Source organism: Lolium rigidum, chromosome 1 (genome assembly GCF_022539505.1).
Source record: "Lolium rigidum isolate FL_2022 chromosome 1, APGP_CSIRO_Lrig_0.1, whole genome shotgun sequence".
NCBI classification, from domain to species: Eukaryota; Viridiplantae; Streptophyta; class Magnoliopsida; order Poales; family Poaceae; genus Lolium; species Lolium rigidum.
This window is the reverse complement of record NC_061508.1, coordinates 324,123,209-324,137,598: the sequence shown is the minus strand read 5'-3', so window position 1 is coordinate 324,137,598 and position 14,390 is coordinate 324,123,209. Positions and strand designations below refer to the sequence as shown.

At 45.6% G+C, this 14,390-nt stretch overlaps 1 protein-coding gene across 1 annotated transcript; it reads left to right on the top strand.

Annotated features, from left to right (window-relative positions):
- Nucleotides 1-518: 518 nt before the first annotated feature.
- LOC124684300 (E3 ubiquitin-protein ligase ORTHRUS 2-like) lies at nt 519-5,560 on the top strand. Its single transcript, XM_047218645.1, has 9 exons — nt 519-974; nt 2,212-2,744; nt 2,839-2,964; nt 3,441-3,543; nt 3,646-3,710; nt 3,817-3,919; nt 4,048-4,186; nt 4,274-4,488; nt 4,579-5,560. Exons 1-9 carry the CDS (start codon nt 519-521, stop codon nt 5,257-5,259), a joined length of 2,421 nt encoding a protein of 806 aa, XP_047074601.1. The 3' UTR covers nt 5,260-5,560.
- Nucleotides 5,561-14,390: the final 8,830 nt, after the last annotated feature.

Below are 14,390 nucleotides of genomic sequence, written 5' to 3'. Positions count from 1 at the left end.
ACAAAATATCTCGATGATATTTTCTTGACTTTGACCATCTTTACACTTTATTACATATCACAAAAGATTAGCCAAGCCCCTGCCATAAAGCACGTCGAGTCAGGTCACATATCCAATCAGCCGGTCAAGCAGCGGAAAAAAAAGATTGACATCTTTTTTTCGAGAGCAAAAAGATTCACAGCTGGAGGAAAACCAAACAAATGAATGACCCATCCATCATCGCTCCTCCCCAGATCCCCAGACCCACCTGCCGCTTCTTCACCCACCGTCTCCTACATGCAGGCCCCACGTCGTCCGGTCCCACTGGCAGTGTAACGGGTCATGCGTACTCTTCCGTCGTCGCAAATCCACGCGCCGATGGGGTCCCACCACCCACTGCACGTGGGCCCCACCACTCCCCCCACCAGGCTAATAAATAGGGAGCAGAGGGAAGGAGGAGGACCCGCCCGCCCACAGTCCGTTCCGAAATCCAAATTTCAAAAACCTCCGCCCGTTCCTCACCCGCCGCCGCCGCCGAGATGCCGGACCTGCCGTGCGACGGGGACGGGGTGTGCATGGCGTGCCGCGCCGCGGCGCCCGCCGAGGTCGACCTGCTGCACTGCACCACCTGCGCCACGCCCTGGCACTCCCCCTGCCTCTCCCGCCCGCCCGCGCTCGCCGACGCCGCCGCCTGGGTCTGCCCCGACTGCTCCGGCTCCTCCTCCCCCTCCGCCGCCGCCGCCGCGCCGGCCCCCTCCCTCGCCGCCGGGGGCGGCGCCGCGGGGGACATGCTGGCCGCCATCCGCAGGATCGAGGCCGACCCCGCGCTCTCCGACCTCGACAAGGCGCGCGCGCGCCAGGAGATCCTCGGCGGCGCCGCGCAGCGGAAGGCGGCCGCCGAGCAGGAGGACGAGGATGGGGACGACGACGACGACCCGCTCGTCAAGAGGTTCTCCTGCACCTTCTGCATGAAGCTCCCCGACCGCCCCGTCACCGTAAGCCCATCAGATCTCTCCACACCCGTCAGTCTTATATTATTAGATCGTCGCTATGCTATTCTCCAATTATTATATATGTATCCGGGTGACGGATCTACATGTTTCTATGGTTCCGTCATGATCTGCTCCTGTGTGCTTGTCATAATGGTTAGATCTGATCGTCAGATGCGCCTGGGTTTGGCAGTAATGATCTTCGTCACTTCGTTTCTGCTCCATGATTTATTTATTGTAACAGATTGCTATGTGCTTCAAAAGTAATCCGTTGTGCGCCCCATCCGTTTTGTTTTTATTTTGTTTGTCATGACTCATCATTTATGTGGGCAATGCTTGTCTGTAGTAAGATAGTAACACATGACCACATCGTGTCTGTTTCAGAGAAAGCCTAAAATACCAATCAACCTATCTGTATGGCCAATTGAATCATACAGGATTTACACTTGGTCCAGCCTTGTTCTTCTTAATCATGGTTCAAGATATGCTAGTCCAGTCTTTCTCAGTGGTGCTCTTTGTTGCGATGTATTTCCTCTGTTGCATTTCTGTTTAGACGGTGTTAACTTGTCCTGCTGTAACCTGAAGATATGCAATGTGTAGTCTGTTCATTTTACTTTTCTGATGTGCCTGGAGTGGTTTCCTTGAAGCAGGAAAGTGGCTTTCATTTGGATCATACTCATGCTGTCCTTTTCTTGCCTATGGATTGGTTTCATGAATATCAAAAAATTTCTTGACAGTGCATTACCGCAGTGCACACTAAAACTACACTAAAGGGGTAAAAGCACGGATGGGTTTCCTTTTGTAAGAGAAATTGATGGCTCAAGTCAGTCCAGCCATTTCTCCATTGACATCATTGCATTTTGTTATGCAAAGAATCCAGTTTCCTGTACAAACATAAACCTTCTATTTTCTTCAGTGCTTGCTATACTTTATTTTCTTTCCTGGCTAGTATATTCTTCAAAACTAGCTCATGCATGGCAAAATTTCTCATGTGTTCACACAAACATTTTAGCCGAACAAGCATGATTCCTTTTGAGTATAATCTGCCAATCCCGATTGCCTTTTCTGCTTGTTTGATGGTATGTTATGTTTGAACATCTTCCAGCATTCCTTATAGATTCTTATTCTATCTAGAAAATAAATACTCTAGTCAGAATAGCATACCCCTGCTACTATTTTGTGACTCATTTATCGAACATATTTTTGGTGCTGTTTGTCATAACGACATTTTACATTCGTGCAGACACCATGTGGCCATAACTTCTGCCTGAAATGCTTTGAAAAGTGGATTCATAGTGGAAAAAGGACGTGTGGGAAATGCCGGGGACCGATCCCAGCCAAGATGGCAGAACAGCCAAGGATTAACGCAGCATTAGTTACAGCTATCCGTATGGCTAGGACTAAGAAGAATGCTAAGTCAGCTGGCTCGGCAAATGCATATCATTACATAAGAAATGAAGCTAGACCAGAAGCAGCTTTTACAACTGACAGGGCAAAGAGGTCTGGCAAAGCGAATGCTGCCAGTGGTCAGATATTTGTGACTACTCCACCTGATCATTTTGGCCCCATTCTTGCAAAAAACGACCCAAGAAGGAATACTGGTGTTCTAGTTGGGGAAACCTGGGAAGATCGCCTTGAGTGCAGGCAATGGGGTGCTCATTTACCTCACGTAGCTGGTATTGCTGGCCAGTCCACACATGGTGCTCAGTCAGTAGCACTTTCAGGAGGTTACATAGATGACGAGGACCATGGAGAATGGTTTCTGTATACCGGAAGGTTTGCTAGTTTAACCACTCTCTATCCTTGTACTTTCATGTCTGATCCTAGATATGAGCACTTATTATTTCTGTAAAATAATTTGTACCAACAGTGGCGGAAGAGATCTTAGCGGGAACAAGAGAACAAACAAGGAGCAATCTTCAGATCAGAAATTTGAAAATTATAATGCTGCTTTGCGTCTTAGTTGCTTGAAGGGTTACCCTGTTAGGGTTGTACGGTATGCTTCTTTTTGGACATGCTCATTGGCTCAAATATCAGTATTTTCTAAGTAGATGCATTGTTGTATAAATGCCATTAGCTCTACATTGTTAATAATGTGCATTGTTAATTTCTTTACCTTGATTTATCTTTCATTGTTTGTTACTCCCTCTTTATGAAAATATAGTGTAAACTAATTTTGTCCTATGTTGAACTTTGTAAACTTTAACCAATTTATAGAAAAAATTATCAACATCTGCAATACCAAATCGGAACAATTAGATTCATCATAGATTATATTTTCATATTTTTCCTATAATCTCGGTCAAACGGTGCAAAATTGGACCTAGGAGAAATCTAATATGCACTACATTTTAAAATGGAGGGAGAGCATATATTGTTACAGTTATGGAGCTCATCTACTATTCGGCTGATATTTTGTCCATCATATCGTCTTACTTGTGAACTTATGCTTGACTACATTATTTTAAAAAGGTCCCACAAAGAGAAGCGTTCTTCCTATGCTCCTGAGGAAAAAGGTGTGCGGTATGATGGAATTTACAGAATTGAGAAATGTTGGAGGAAGATCGGTGTTCAGGTAATTTTATATCCTGTACACAGGCAGCACTGTTGCTCTCTACTTTGTGTAACTGAACTTTTAGTGGGAGCTTAAGATATATTCTTCTGATTTTTGTTTTAGGGTACTTACAAGGTCTGCAGGTATCTCTTTGTGCGCTGTGACAACGAGCCAGCTCCTTGGACCAGGTTTGACAAATTGATTATCTTTTTTGTATTTGGGCTGGGGTATGCTTTTGTGTTAAAAAATAACCTGCATCGCTTACACTGATATGCTGTGCTATTTGGTTTAAAGTGATCTTCATGGTGACCGGCCAAGACCACTGCCCAAGATTAAGGAGCTGCAACGTGCAACTGACATCACTGAGAGGAAAGAATCCCCTTCATGGGACTATGATGTATGTGAACATGTCTTTTTCTTCTTTCATTACCACCATACTTTGTCACAACTGATCTATATTCAACTGTAACCTTTCATTATCACTGTACTAATATGTCACAACTGATGCATGTCTGTTTGTAACAGGAGAAAGCAGGCTGGAAGTGGGTGAAGGATCCACCAATCAGCAAGAAGCCTGTCCAATCAGGGAACCCTGTATCTGACAAGGAGATCAGGAAGTACCAAAGGCAAGCCCGTATGTCCGTGTCTGAAAGGCTGCTGAAAGGTAGTTTTTGTTGCGACGTCTTGTTTTGGCTTAGAAAAATTGGAATCTACTCCAAGTGGTTCTCTAATTACATTGTTATATACGCAGAGTTTGGGTGTTCCATTTGCCGCAACGTGATAAAAGAACCAATGACCACTCCCTGTGCCCACAACTTCTGCAAGATGTGTCTGCTTGGATCATTTGAAGACAAGGCTTCTATGAGGGAGAGAAGCAGGGGTGGCCGCACTCTACGGGCGCAGAAGATTGTGAAGAAGTGCCCTTTGTGCCCCACTGACATCTGTGACTTCATGGAGAACCCACAGGTACAATTAATTAAACCCAAGTTTGTTAAAGCGTGATGCTACTTCTAAAGTATGATTGCTGATGTTATTTTTATTATATTTGTCCTGTAGATCAACAGGGAGATGATGGAATTTATTGAGTCTCTGCAAAGCCAGGCCGCCGAGGATGCCAAAGTCGCGGAGGAATCTGATGAGGAGAATGAGGATGCTCTGGAGAAGGAGGATGGTGACGACAGCAGCTTGAACGAGGAGGAGAATGACGGTCCTGAGAAGAAGACTGAAGATCTTGGAGAACAGGATGCTGATGTTAAGAAGTTGGTCAAGATTGTGGTCACGAGCAAGGAAGAAATTGTCAAGAAGGGTCGGAAGCGCAAAGGAGACGACGAGGAAGGCAAGGATGAGACGAAGACCAAGATTGCCGCTGCTGATGCAGCTGTGGACAATGCAGCTGAAGAGGATGCTGTGAAGAAACAGGAGGCGGAGAAGGGTAGTGCTGAAAACAAGGAGGGAGAAGGTGCCCAGCAGCAGGTTCAGAAGAAGCGCAAGGGGCGCGGCGCCGAGACAGCGACCACCGCCACAGCTGGCGGCGGGAAAAGGAAGAAGACTGGTCACGCTGCAGTTGCAGCTGAAGAGAAGAAGATCGTCAGATCTGCCACTGTAGGTGGCAGTCCTGCTGCTGCCAGCAGCCCTCGCAGGTCGGTGAGGGGCGGTGTCAAGGGTACTGGTGAGGCTGATGGTAGCCCTGCTTCCAGGACCAGGAGCTGCGCCAAGGCGGTCGGCAGTGGCAACTGAAGCCCGCCTGAGGCGGATGAGGAGTCCTGAGGCTACTGCCACCATTGATGATGAAGAAGGCAGAAGCCACAGACCTCAGTTCTTCGAGGTCAGGCTCCGATTTTTGGCTGGTTTGTTGCGTATGATATATAACCTATATATATGTATTTAGACTGCTTGCTGCGTCTCTTTGAATGGGAGATAGGCAGATTGAACTGGAGCTAGATTGCTGCCAATCCTTTTGGGTGAAACAAAACCTTGTAGTCAAATTGAGTACCCCTGCATATTGGTTCTGGATGTTGGTACTGTTAGTGATGGTCAAAACTATTTACGACTGCTGGTTGTAGTAGTTAATCTATGCTGTTGCATCTGGTTGGTTGCTCCTGATGCTCCTACAGTTTGTTCTTTGCTGCTGCTGCAGCATATCAAAATAGTCTTTAGCATTTTCTAGTCAAGAACTATGGTTTCTAAAATAGTTTTATCATGGAAAATTTGTGCAAATTCAGTGTGAATTGTATGCATCTCAGCAAGCTTGTTGAATATTTATGTTTTCTCGGAAATCTTAGCATCTGGCCAAGGTAAGCTAAGCATGTCCAGATGTGTTGGTTTCCCTCCCAAGTTCAGCATCGTATCAGACAGGTACACAGCTGGTCTCTCAACTAACTAATGGAAACCCCACATGCCAACTATATCTGCGCGCCCAAGTTTTGTGGTTCTCCAAACAGTCTTGGCATCTTTCATCAAGTTTATTTGTTTTTGAAAAAAATCATATACGAAGACTGCATGTTGAAGATCCATGGCTCTTAGCATTTTTGCTTCTTCAAAGTTTCCATAGACTACTATATATAGCAGATATTTTTTGGTAACATTTAGGTGTGGTTTCTACCAAATCCACAATTTATGGGGCTGGTTGCTGCAATACATAGACTCGTAAATTGGATCGGTGTGGTTTTTTGTTTTCTTCCTTTTCCTATGTTATTAGTGGACGTTCTCGTAGAATGTTGTAGGGAAGATGGATGCGTGAAGGTGTGTATCTGAGCGAGTTTCACTTTATGTGGGTAGTAGAATGACTCTTGAACTCAAGCAAATTTTACCTACAGCACCAGAGCCTCCAGGCCGATAGGGGCTTGCCGAAGCTCTCCCTAGTGAAGCGAAATAGTTTCGCATCAATTGTCCTTGAAAATGAACTTTGTTAGGATCATAGAGTTCGCCCGAACTGTGTGTTCTCGTGGATGTCCATCAAATGAATCTCCGGTATCTTGATCTTAAAAATTCGTAGTAAATGAGATCGACCAGCAGTTTAACTGAGTAAGTGCTCACTGGAGACACGCACGTTGCGCCGTGCGGGTATTTTCACATCTTTTTTCTGTCAAATTTGCATACTATGCGTGTGTCTTATCTTGTTTTACCTTTGCTTTAACTGATCAACCGGTGGTGTAACCGAGTCTTGTCTGGTTGAGTTTATCAAAAAGTTTGACGCGTCCTTTCTGGTTCTGTTCATCTAGTGACGGTTTTCGCGGAAAAAATTGTACTTTGCTCCGACACAGATACGGTCCTCAGCTCCTGCTTTGTTTGCTTGCACAGTTACATTAAAGCAAGTAAGAAACCATGTAAGCAAAGAGGCCAAGAGGGTAGTGGTACGGTAATCGTAGGTTTCGTTTTTTACTCCGTAAAAACAATCCGTAGGTGCCACTATGAGGAGGACTGGAGGAGCCACGAGCATCGATCATGACCTGGTGCCACTACGCCGTTGCAGCCAAGTTTGGTGTTTTCACAAAGTTAGCAAGATCATAATCTGTTTTTTCCTGAAAGTATGATGCTGGGTGTTGAGGGGTCCGCATCGTGAAATATTATGGTCATTTAATTCTAAACACTTATGCACGGTATGAACAATACGATTTTGATATCAAGTACAAATAACACATACTTTTTTTCTACTAACCATTGATTCCAACAACTACATGAGAAAGTTTACCAAGAGACCATGACAGCCAAGGAGCTGGAGTGGGGAGTGTTAGAAAGAAAAGAACTAATGGTTGACAACACACACACACTCTAGAATCGTGTATTTAGTTCCATATAAAAAGTATGAATATAATCTATTACACTCGAGCAAGATCCTTAGATAAATGAGGACAATATGGATGAGCATAAACATCAACTCTCTACAATACATCAAACGGCATGCATTTATTTCTTTGCTATTCTGAATCTTTTTTCTATAATTAACATTGTGGTGAATACAAATGTTAAAACATATATTAGTAAACAACTCAATCTAGATAAAAAGAATTGCTTCATTTAAAAAATAAAGTTTAGTCATTAATATTAGTATACTATGTATATTAATACCTATATAAGTTTATTTCAATGTTTACTATCATATCGATTATAAAATGAAATTATAACATAACAAAAAATGTATGAATAAGAAAACATAAGTTTGTAACATGACGAGTCACAACAAAGTGAAAATGTTTAGTATAAATGATCGATACGGATTGAATTTAACCAAATCGAGATGTGCACATAAGTTGTATCACACTACAAGGAATCCGTCAATACATGGCGCTTCAAAAACGTCACTGAAATTTCACAGTGGATCGTCTATGATATTTTTTTTGATATTTTTAAGAACGTCAAAAGATGAGCGTCAGTAATGATCAGAAGTGACATGTGTTGCAGGAACTGTCATAGACGTCTATGATATTCTGAAAACGTCATAGGCTCTATGAAGTTTTAAAAACATCATGGATGATCCAACCAGACCACGTCAGATCCTACGTGGCTAGTCCTACGTGGCAAAATTATGACGAAACCAAAACGTCTTAATTTGAAATCAGCCCAGTCCATTTATATGCTCTACATGGACTGAGCCCAATAATTCGGTCTGTTTATATTTTTTCCTTAACAATTCTGGATGACTACATGGACCAAGCCCAACATTTTGGCATTTTATTTTCAGGGCCTTAACCTTTTCAAAACATTTTTTCTAGATTGCAGGCAGAGATATTTAGTTGAATTTCTACAGAGCAACAGAATCGGCGAATACAGAACTCAACTGTTAGAACTAATTGCTTTCACAAATAGACATCAACGGAACAGATTGCAGGGAAATTGAAGGTTTAACTAGTGAAATTCCGATTCCATTCCACCGAAGCAGAGTACATCCAACCATCACGAGACAAACAGCAACAACAACGATACCACGAACCTAACCAGCATCTGCATCTGCAATAGCGACTACACCGACCAACTAACCACGAACCCTAACCAACATCTACTAGAAATCTCTAATCTGGCGATACCATCGGCCGCCACTGCGATCGCGACGGCGGCGCCTTCGCTGGAGACCGGCTGGACAGTCGCTCCTCCTCCGGGATCACCGGCATTCGCGCCTGCGACCCCAACACAGACGCGTGCATTAGGGGCTCTTCCTCGATCTCCGTCTGCATCGGCCGCCACTCCGGCACCGGCGCGTAGCGCAGAACCGTGCCGGACAGTCCCAACACGATGCCGATCTCGGGCCACTGAAACCGCGACGCCGGCGCAGCTTCCACGGGCTCCGGTGGCTCTCCCACCCAGATCTTGAGCACGTCGCGGGTCTCCTCATAGATGAGGCCCGAGATGCGCTTCACGCCGCCGCGCCGCGCAAGGCGCCGGATGGCCGGCTTGGTGATGCCCTGGATGTTGTCGCGGGGCACCTTTCGGTGCCGCTTCACGCCGCCCTTGCCGCGGCCCGACATCTCCTGATGTCTTCTCCGGCGAGGTTGACGACTTGTGTGGTGTTGGTTGGGTGGTGGATGATCCGCGTGATGCGCGTGATCCACTTGTGTGGGGGACGGTGGGTGGGATTAATTTATTGCAGGGCGAGGGGAGGGGAGCGGGGGGCGATCCGCGTGATGCGGGGTGTGGGCCGTCAAATGGGGATGGATGGCCGGTATGGGTGGAGAATGGTGGCGTGGATCGGTGACGTGGCGGGGAGGTGTGTTTCTTCTGTGAGGAGGTGGTGGGGTGCCGGAATGCGAGGAGGGCCTGACGGGTGGGATCAGGTGGGGTTTTGGCTGGCTGGGTTTGCGCGTGGTGCTCTCGTGGCCTCGAAAAATTCGGACGGAATTTTGAGGAGGCGCGAAAAATTTGGAGGGGGCCCGCGAGCTTGTGTTGTGTGCCCATTTCGGAACTGGTACGAACGCGCGAAAAATTCGGACGGAATTTTGAGGAGGCGCGAACAATTTGGTTGTTGCGAGCGAGGTTTAAAAGAATTTAATTCGCTTTGCACGACTCAGACCAAAGGCAGGTGCATGTTGCGGGTATTTGAAAACATTTTGTAGATCCACAAAAAGCTTTGCAAGATAAGCAAAAAATGACACATATGCATGACATGTAGACAAAAATTGACACGGACAGGTAGGCGGAAGTTGACACATGGACATGACGATATGTAGGCGAAAGTGATGATATGTATGCTTATAATGCTTGTCTCTCACATTATGACGTTTTCATCTAGTGAAATAATGATGTTTTTGGCTCAAAACGTCATTATTTTCTAGGATTTTGGCCTCCCAAACAGCTCATGACGGTCTACTTCAAAAAACGTCGTAGATCTATGACGTTTTCCCGCAGAGTTACTATCAAAACATCATATTATAAAGGTTTCCTTGTAGTGTCAAACTAAAATACTATTATATTAGAGTAAGTACTAGATCAACAAATAGTAGTGGGTGACCATGCTATAAAAATAAGGAGACACATTTAGCTGTTGGTGGGTTACAGTATATTTGATATTCCCACATAGTTGGTGCTTCCGCATGATTATCCGTTAGTTTATGAGACAATTATAGCTCACCATCATTTGCCATTGTAAAATAACGTCATGTTCTCATGCAGGCGAGTAACAGAAATCTGCTAGCAATCAGGCATACCCGGAAATTGATATTGCCGTTTGTACTCATATAAAACCAAGAACTCAGCAGAAGCACTGTTCACAGAGCGATGTACATCACTCCAAGCGGCTTGGCAATCCGAAACAAGCAAAGGATTCTATTTTTTTTTTTCACACCAAAGGCTTATTCCTCCCCGAAAGCTAACCCACCCGTCTTATGGTATTAGTTAACATACAACATCATTAAGTGGATGAGCCAAGATTTTCCTGCAGAGGGCCCCATGCATTTTGCGTAGCAGAGCTTGTGCTTTTCGTGAAAGCAGAGGAGAGGTGGATGGGGCTAATACGTCTCCAACGTATCTATAATTTCTTATGTTCCATGCTAGTTTTATGACAATACCTACATGTTTTACTCATACTTTATATCATTTTTATGCATTTTACGAGACTAACCTATTAACAAGATGTCGAAGCGCCAGTTCCTGTTTTCTGCTATTTTTGGTTTCAGAAATCCTACACAGGAAATATTCTCGAAATTGGACGAAACAAAAGCCCACGGTCTTATTTTCCACGGAACCTTCCAGAAGACCAAAGAGGAGACGAAGAGGGGCGACGAGGCGGCCACATCATAGGGGGGCGCGGCCCCACCCCTGGCCGCACCGCCATATGCGGTGGGCTCCTCGAGCGTCCCCCGACTCTGCCCCTTCGCCTATATAATCATTCCGTCGCGAAAACCCTAGTACCGAGAGCCACGATACGAGAAAAGTTACTGAGACGCCGCCACCGTCAACCCCATCTCGGGGGGTTCTGAAGATCGCCTCCGGCACCCTGCCGGAGAGGGGAATCATCACCGGAGGGCTCTACATCATCATGCCCGCCTCCGGACTGATGCGTGAGTAGTTCATCCTTGGACTATGGGTCCATAGAAGTAGCTAGATGACTGTCTTATCCTCTTGTGCTATCATGTTTAGATCTTGTGAGCTGTCTATCATGATCAAGATCATCTATTTGTAATGCTACATGTTGTGTTTGTTGGGATCCGATAAATATGGAATATTATGTCAAGTTGATTATCGATCTATCATATATGTGTTGTTTATGATCTTGCATGCTCTCCGTTGCTAGTAGAGGCTCTGGCCAAGTTGATACTTGTGACTCCAAGAGTGAGTATTTATGCTCGATAGTGGGTTCATGTCTCCATTGAATCTGGGACAGTGACAGCAACCCCTAAGGTTGTGGATGTGTTGTTGACACTAGGGATAAAACATCAATGCTTTGTCTAAGGATATTTGTATTGTTTACATTACGCACAGTACTTAATGCAATTGTCTGTTGTTTGCAACTTAATACTGAAAGGGGTGCGGATGCTAACCCGAAGGTGGACTTTTTAGGCATAGATGCATGCTGGATAGCGGTCTATGTTCTTTGTCGTAATGCTCTAAGTAAAACTCATAGTAGTCATCATGATATGTATGTGCATTGTTATGCCCTCTCTATTTGTCAATTGCCCAACTGTAATTTGTTCACCCAACATGCTATTTATCTTATTGGAGAGACACCACTAGTGAACTGTGGACCCCGGTCTATTCTTTTACATCTGAAATACAATCTACTGCAATCATTGTTCTTTGTTGTTCTTTGCAAACAAACATCATTCTCCACACCATACGTTTAATCCTTTGTTTACAGCAAGTCGGTGAGATTGACAACCTCACTGCTAAGTTGGGGCAAAGTATTTTGATTGTGTTGTGCAGGTACCACATTGGCGCCGGAATCCCTGGTGTTGCGCCACACTACACTCCTTCACCAACAACCTTCACGTGGCATTCATCTCCTACTGGTTCGATAACCTTGGTTTCTTACTGAGGAAAAACTTGATGTTGTACGCATCATACCTTCCTCTTGGGGTTCCCAACGAACGTGTGTTTCACGCGTCATCAGGGGGGAGGGGGGAGGGGCGGACCTACGTTGGGCTGAGCGGGGCCTAGGCCCCCATTCAATTTATGATTTTATAGTTATAAAGCCTAGCATTTCACTAATTGGGCCCCAGTCAGCGCAATAGTAGTGCCCCCACTTAAATTTTGGGCTGAGTCCGCCACTAGGGGGTGCACCACTCTAATTTATTCATGTAGGTTCCAATAGTTTTGCATACAGCTCCAGAGCCTCAAGGCTGAGAGAGCATTGCCGAAAATCTTCATAGTCAAGCAAAACTGTTTCACGCTCATTGTCTTCGGTTTCCTTGAAAATGCAGTTTGTTGGCACTCCTTTAAAGAATCATAGAGTTCACCCAAGCTATATGTTCTTTTAGATGTCTATCTAAATCTGATGAATCTCCTATATCTTCTGTCGGGGTTTCGTGTCTTGAGAGGAACACAAGTACCTCGGGAACACCCTTGAGGTTATCGAACACAGGGGGCTAAGAGCAACACTCCAAGCTTCCCAAAGCCATGGCGACGATAGAACAATGCAAAATTAGATCTTGCTCACGCATTGTGCATATATCTAGCAAAACTTATCTTGTGTCTCTACTTTTTTGTTGAAACATCAACTAGATGAAACCAAAGATGAAGTATGAGCTAGAGGGTGATACACACGCTTCAAAGTTCTGATGAATAATTTTTCAAGAATTATCATGATGGCACCATTTGTGGAGAGCGGTTTTGTGATGTACTCATGCAATTTAGACTTTATCATCCTCTATGCACCTCACGTTCATTTGCCCTCATGCTTATATGTATGTATTACCATTCATTGGTTCAAGGACAAAAGCTTCTATATATATCCCCAACTGAATCCATTCGCTACTTGATTGTATGTCAAGGAGATTTAGCTACCAACTTTTTTTTGCTTAGTTATTGTCCTCCATATTAATATTCGGTTCTACTAGTATATTATCAATGCTGAGGTGAGAAATTGGAGGAAACAAAAATGACAGAAGGGAGACACTACATACAGAACAAGGAGTTTGAATTCCTCTCCATTCAGCAGATCAGATCCACGACAACAACTACACAAATAACGCCTGTGTGAGTGGCATTGTTGCGAGGGACTTCGGTTACGCTATCGAAGATGGCCTCAAGGCATGGGAGACCATGCCGTTCGTGTTGCCCTGGAACAACAAACATCCCCCGATGCGTGCGTGGCGGTGCAGCCGATGGTGGTTGCCCTATGTTAGCCTAAACAATCTTGTTGGTTAATCAGTACAAGCTAGCACATACATGCACATGAGCATGGAGTGTGAAGAACGTGTGTCTTCACAGCATGAGGCGGTCAAGTATTTCAGCTTAGTTCAGACCATAGCAACACTAGTGAGGAATAGTATGATAGGATAGAGGTGGCTTGACTTCAGCATATTTTCACACTATTAGCTAGTACCTACCTAGCACTTTGTAGTACTCCCCTTTGTATAATACTCCCCCTTGTACCAGTTCAAAGCAATGCAATAAGAGCATTCAGCTCCAACTCTCTTTCTCTCTCCCGGTGAACTCTACTTCACTCAGCTTGTGTGTATGTGTGTGTTTTCTGTCTAGCAACAACAGCTGGTATCAGAGCCATTTGGTGTACGATCCAAGGCTTTGTAGTCGTCCGGTGTTTGATCCGCGACAATGACAGGGAAAGACGCAGACAATAAGTCTGAGGTGTCAAAGGCACGTGTGGACGTGTGGTGGAGAGGGTCATCCATGAGCACGGCGTGCCGGGACCGGCGCTGGTGCTCATTCACACCAACTATGTCGACTGGGCGTTCATCATGCGCGTCCAGCTGCAGGCGCAAGTCCTGTGGACAGTGGTCGACACCGGAGTTGGGAGTGAGCGCGACGACCGGCGGGCGCTGGGCGTCATCCTGCGGAATGTGCCGCCGGAGATGCTGCGCACGCTCACGGTCAAGGACTCCGCCAAGCTGGCTTGGGACGCCGTGAAGACGATGCGGATGGGCGTCGACCGCGTCCGCGAGGCCAAGGCGCAAACCCGGCGTGCTGAGTTCGAGGCACTCAAGTTCCACGATGGTGAGTCCGTGGAAGCATTCGTCATGCGGCTCACCGGCATCGTCACAAGGCGGTGCTCAAGTTCTTACGAGTTGTTCCGTGTCGGTACCGGCAAATGGCGATGACCATTGAGTCTTTGTGTGATACAAAGAACATGAGCATCGAGGAGCTCTGTGGCAGGCTTGTAGCTGTGGAGGAGCGCTACAACCTCGACGATGAGCCAACAAACTCGACAGCAGCCGGGCGCCTACTTCTCACGGAGGAGGAGTGGGCGGCGCGACAGCGCG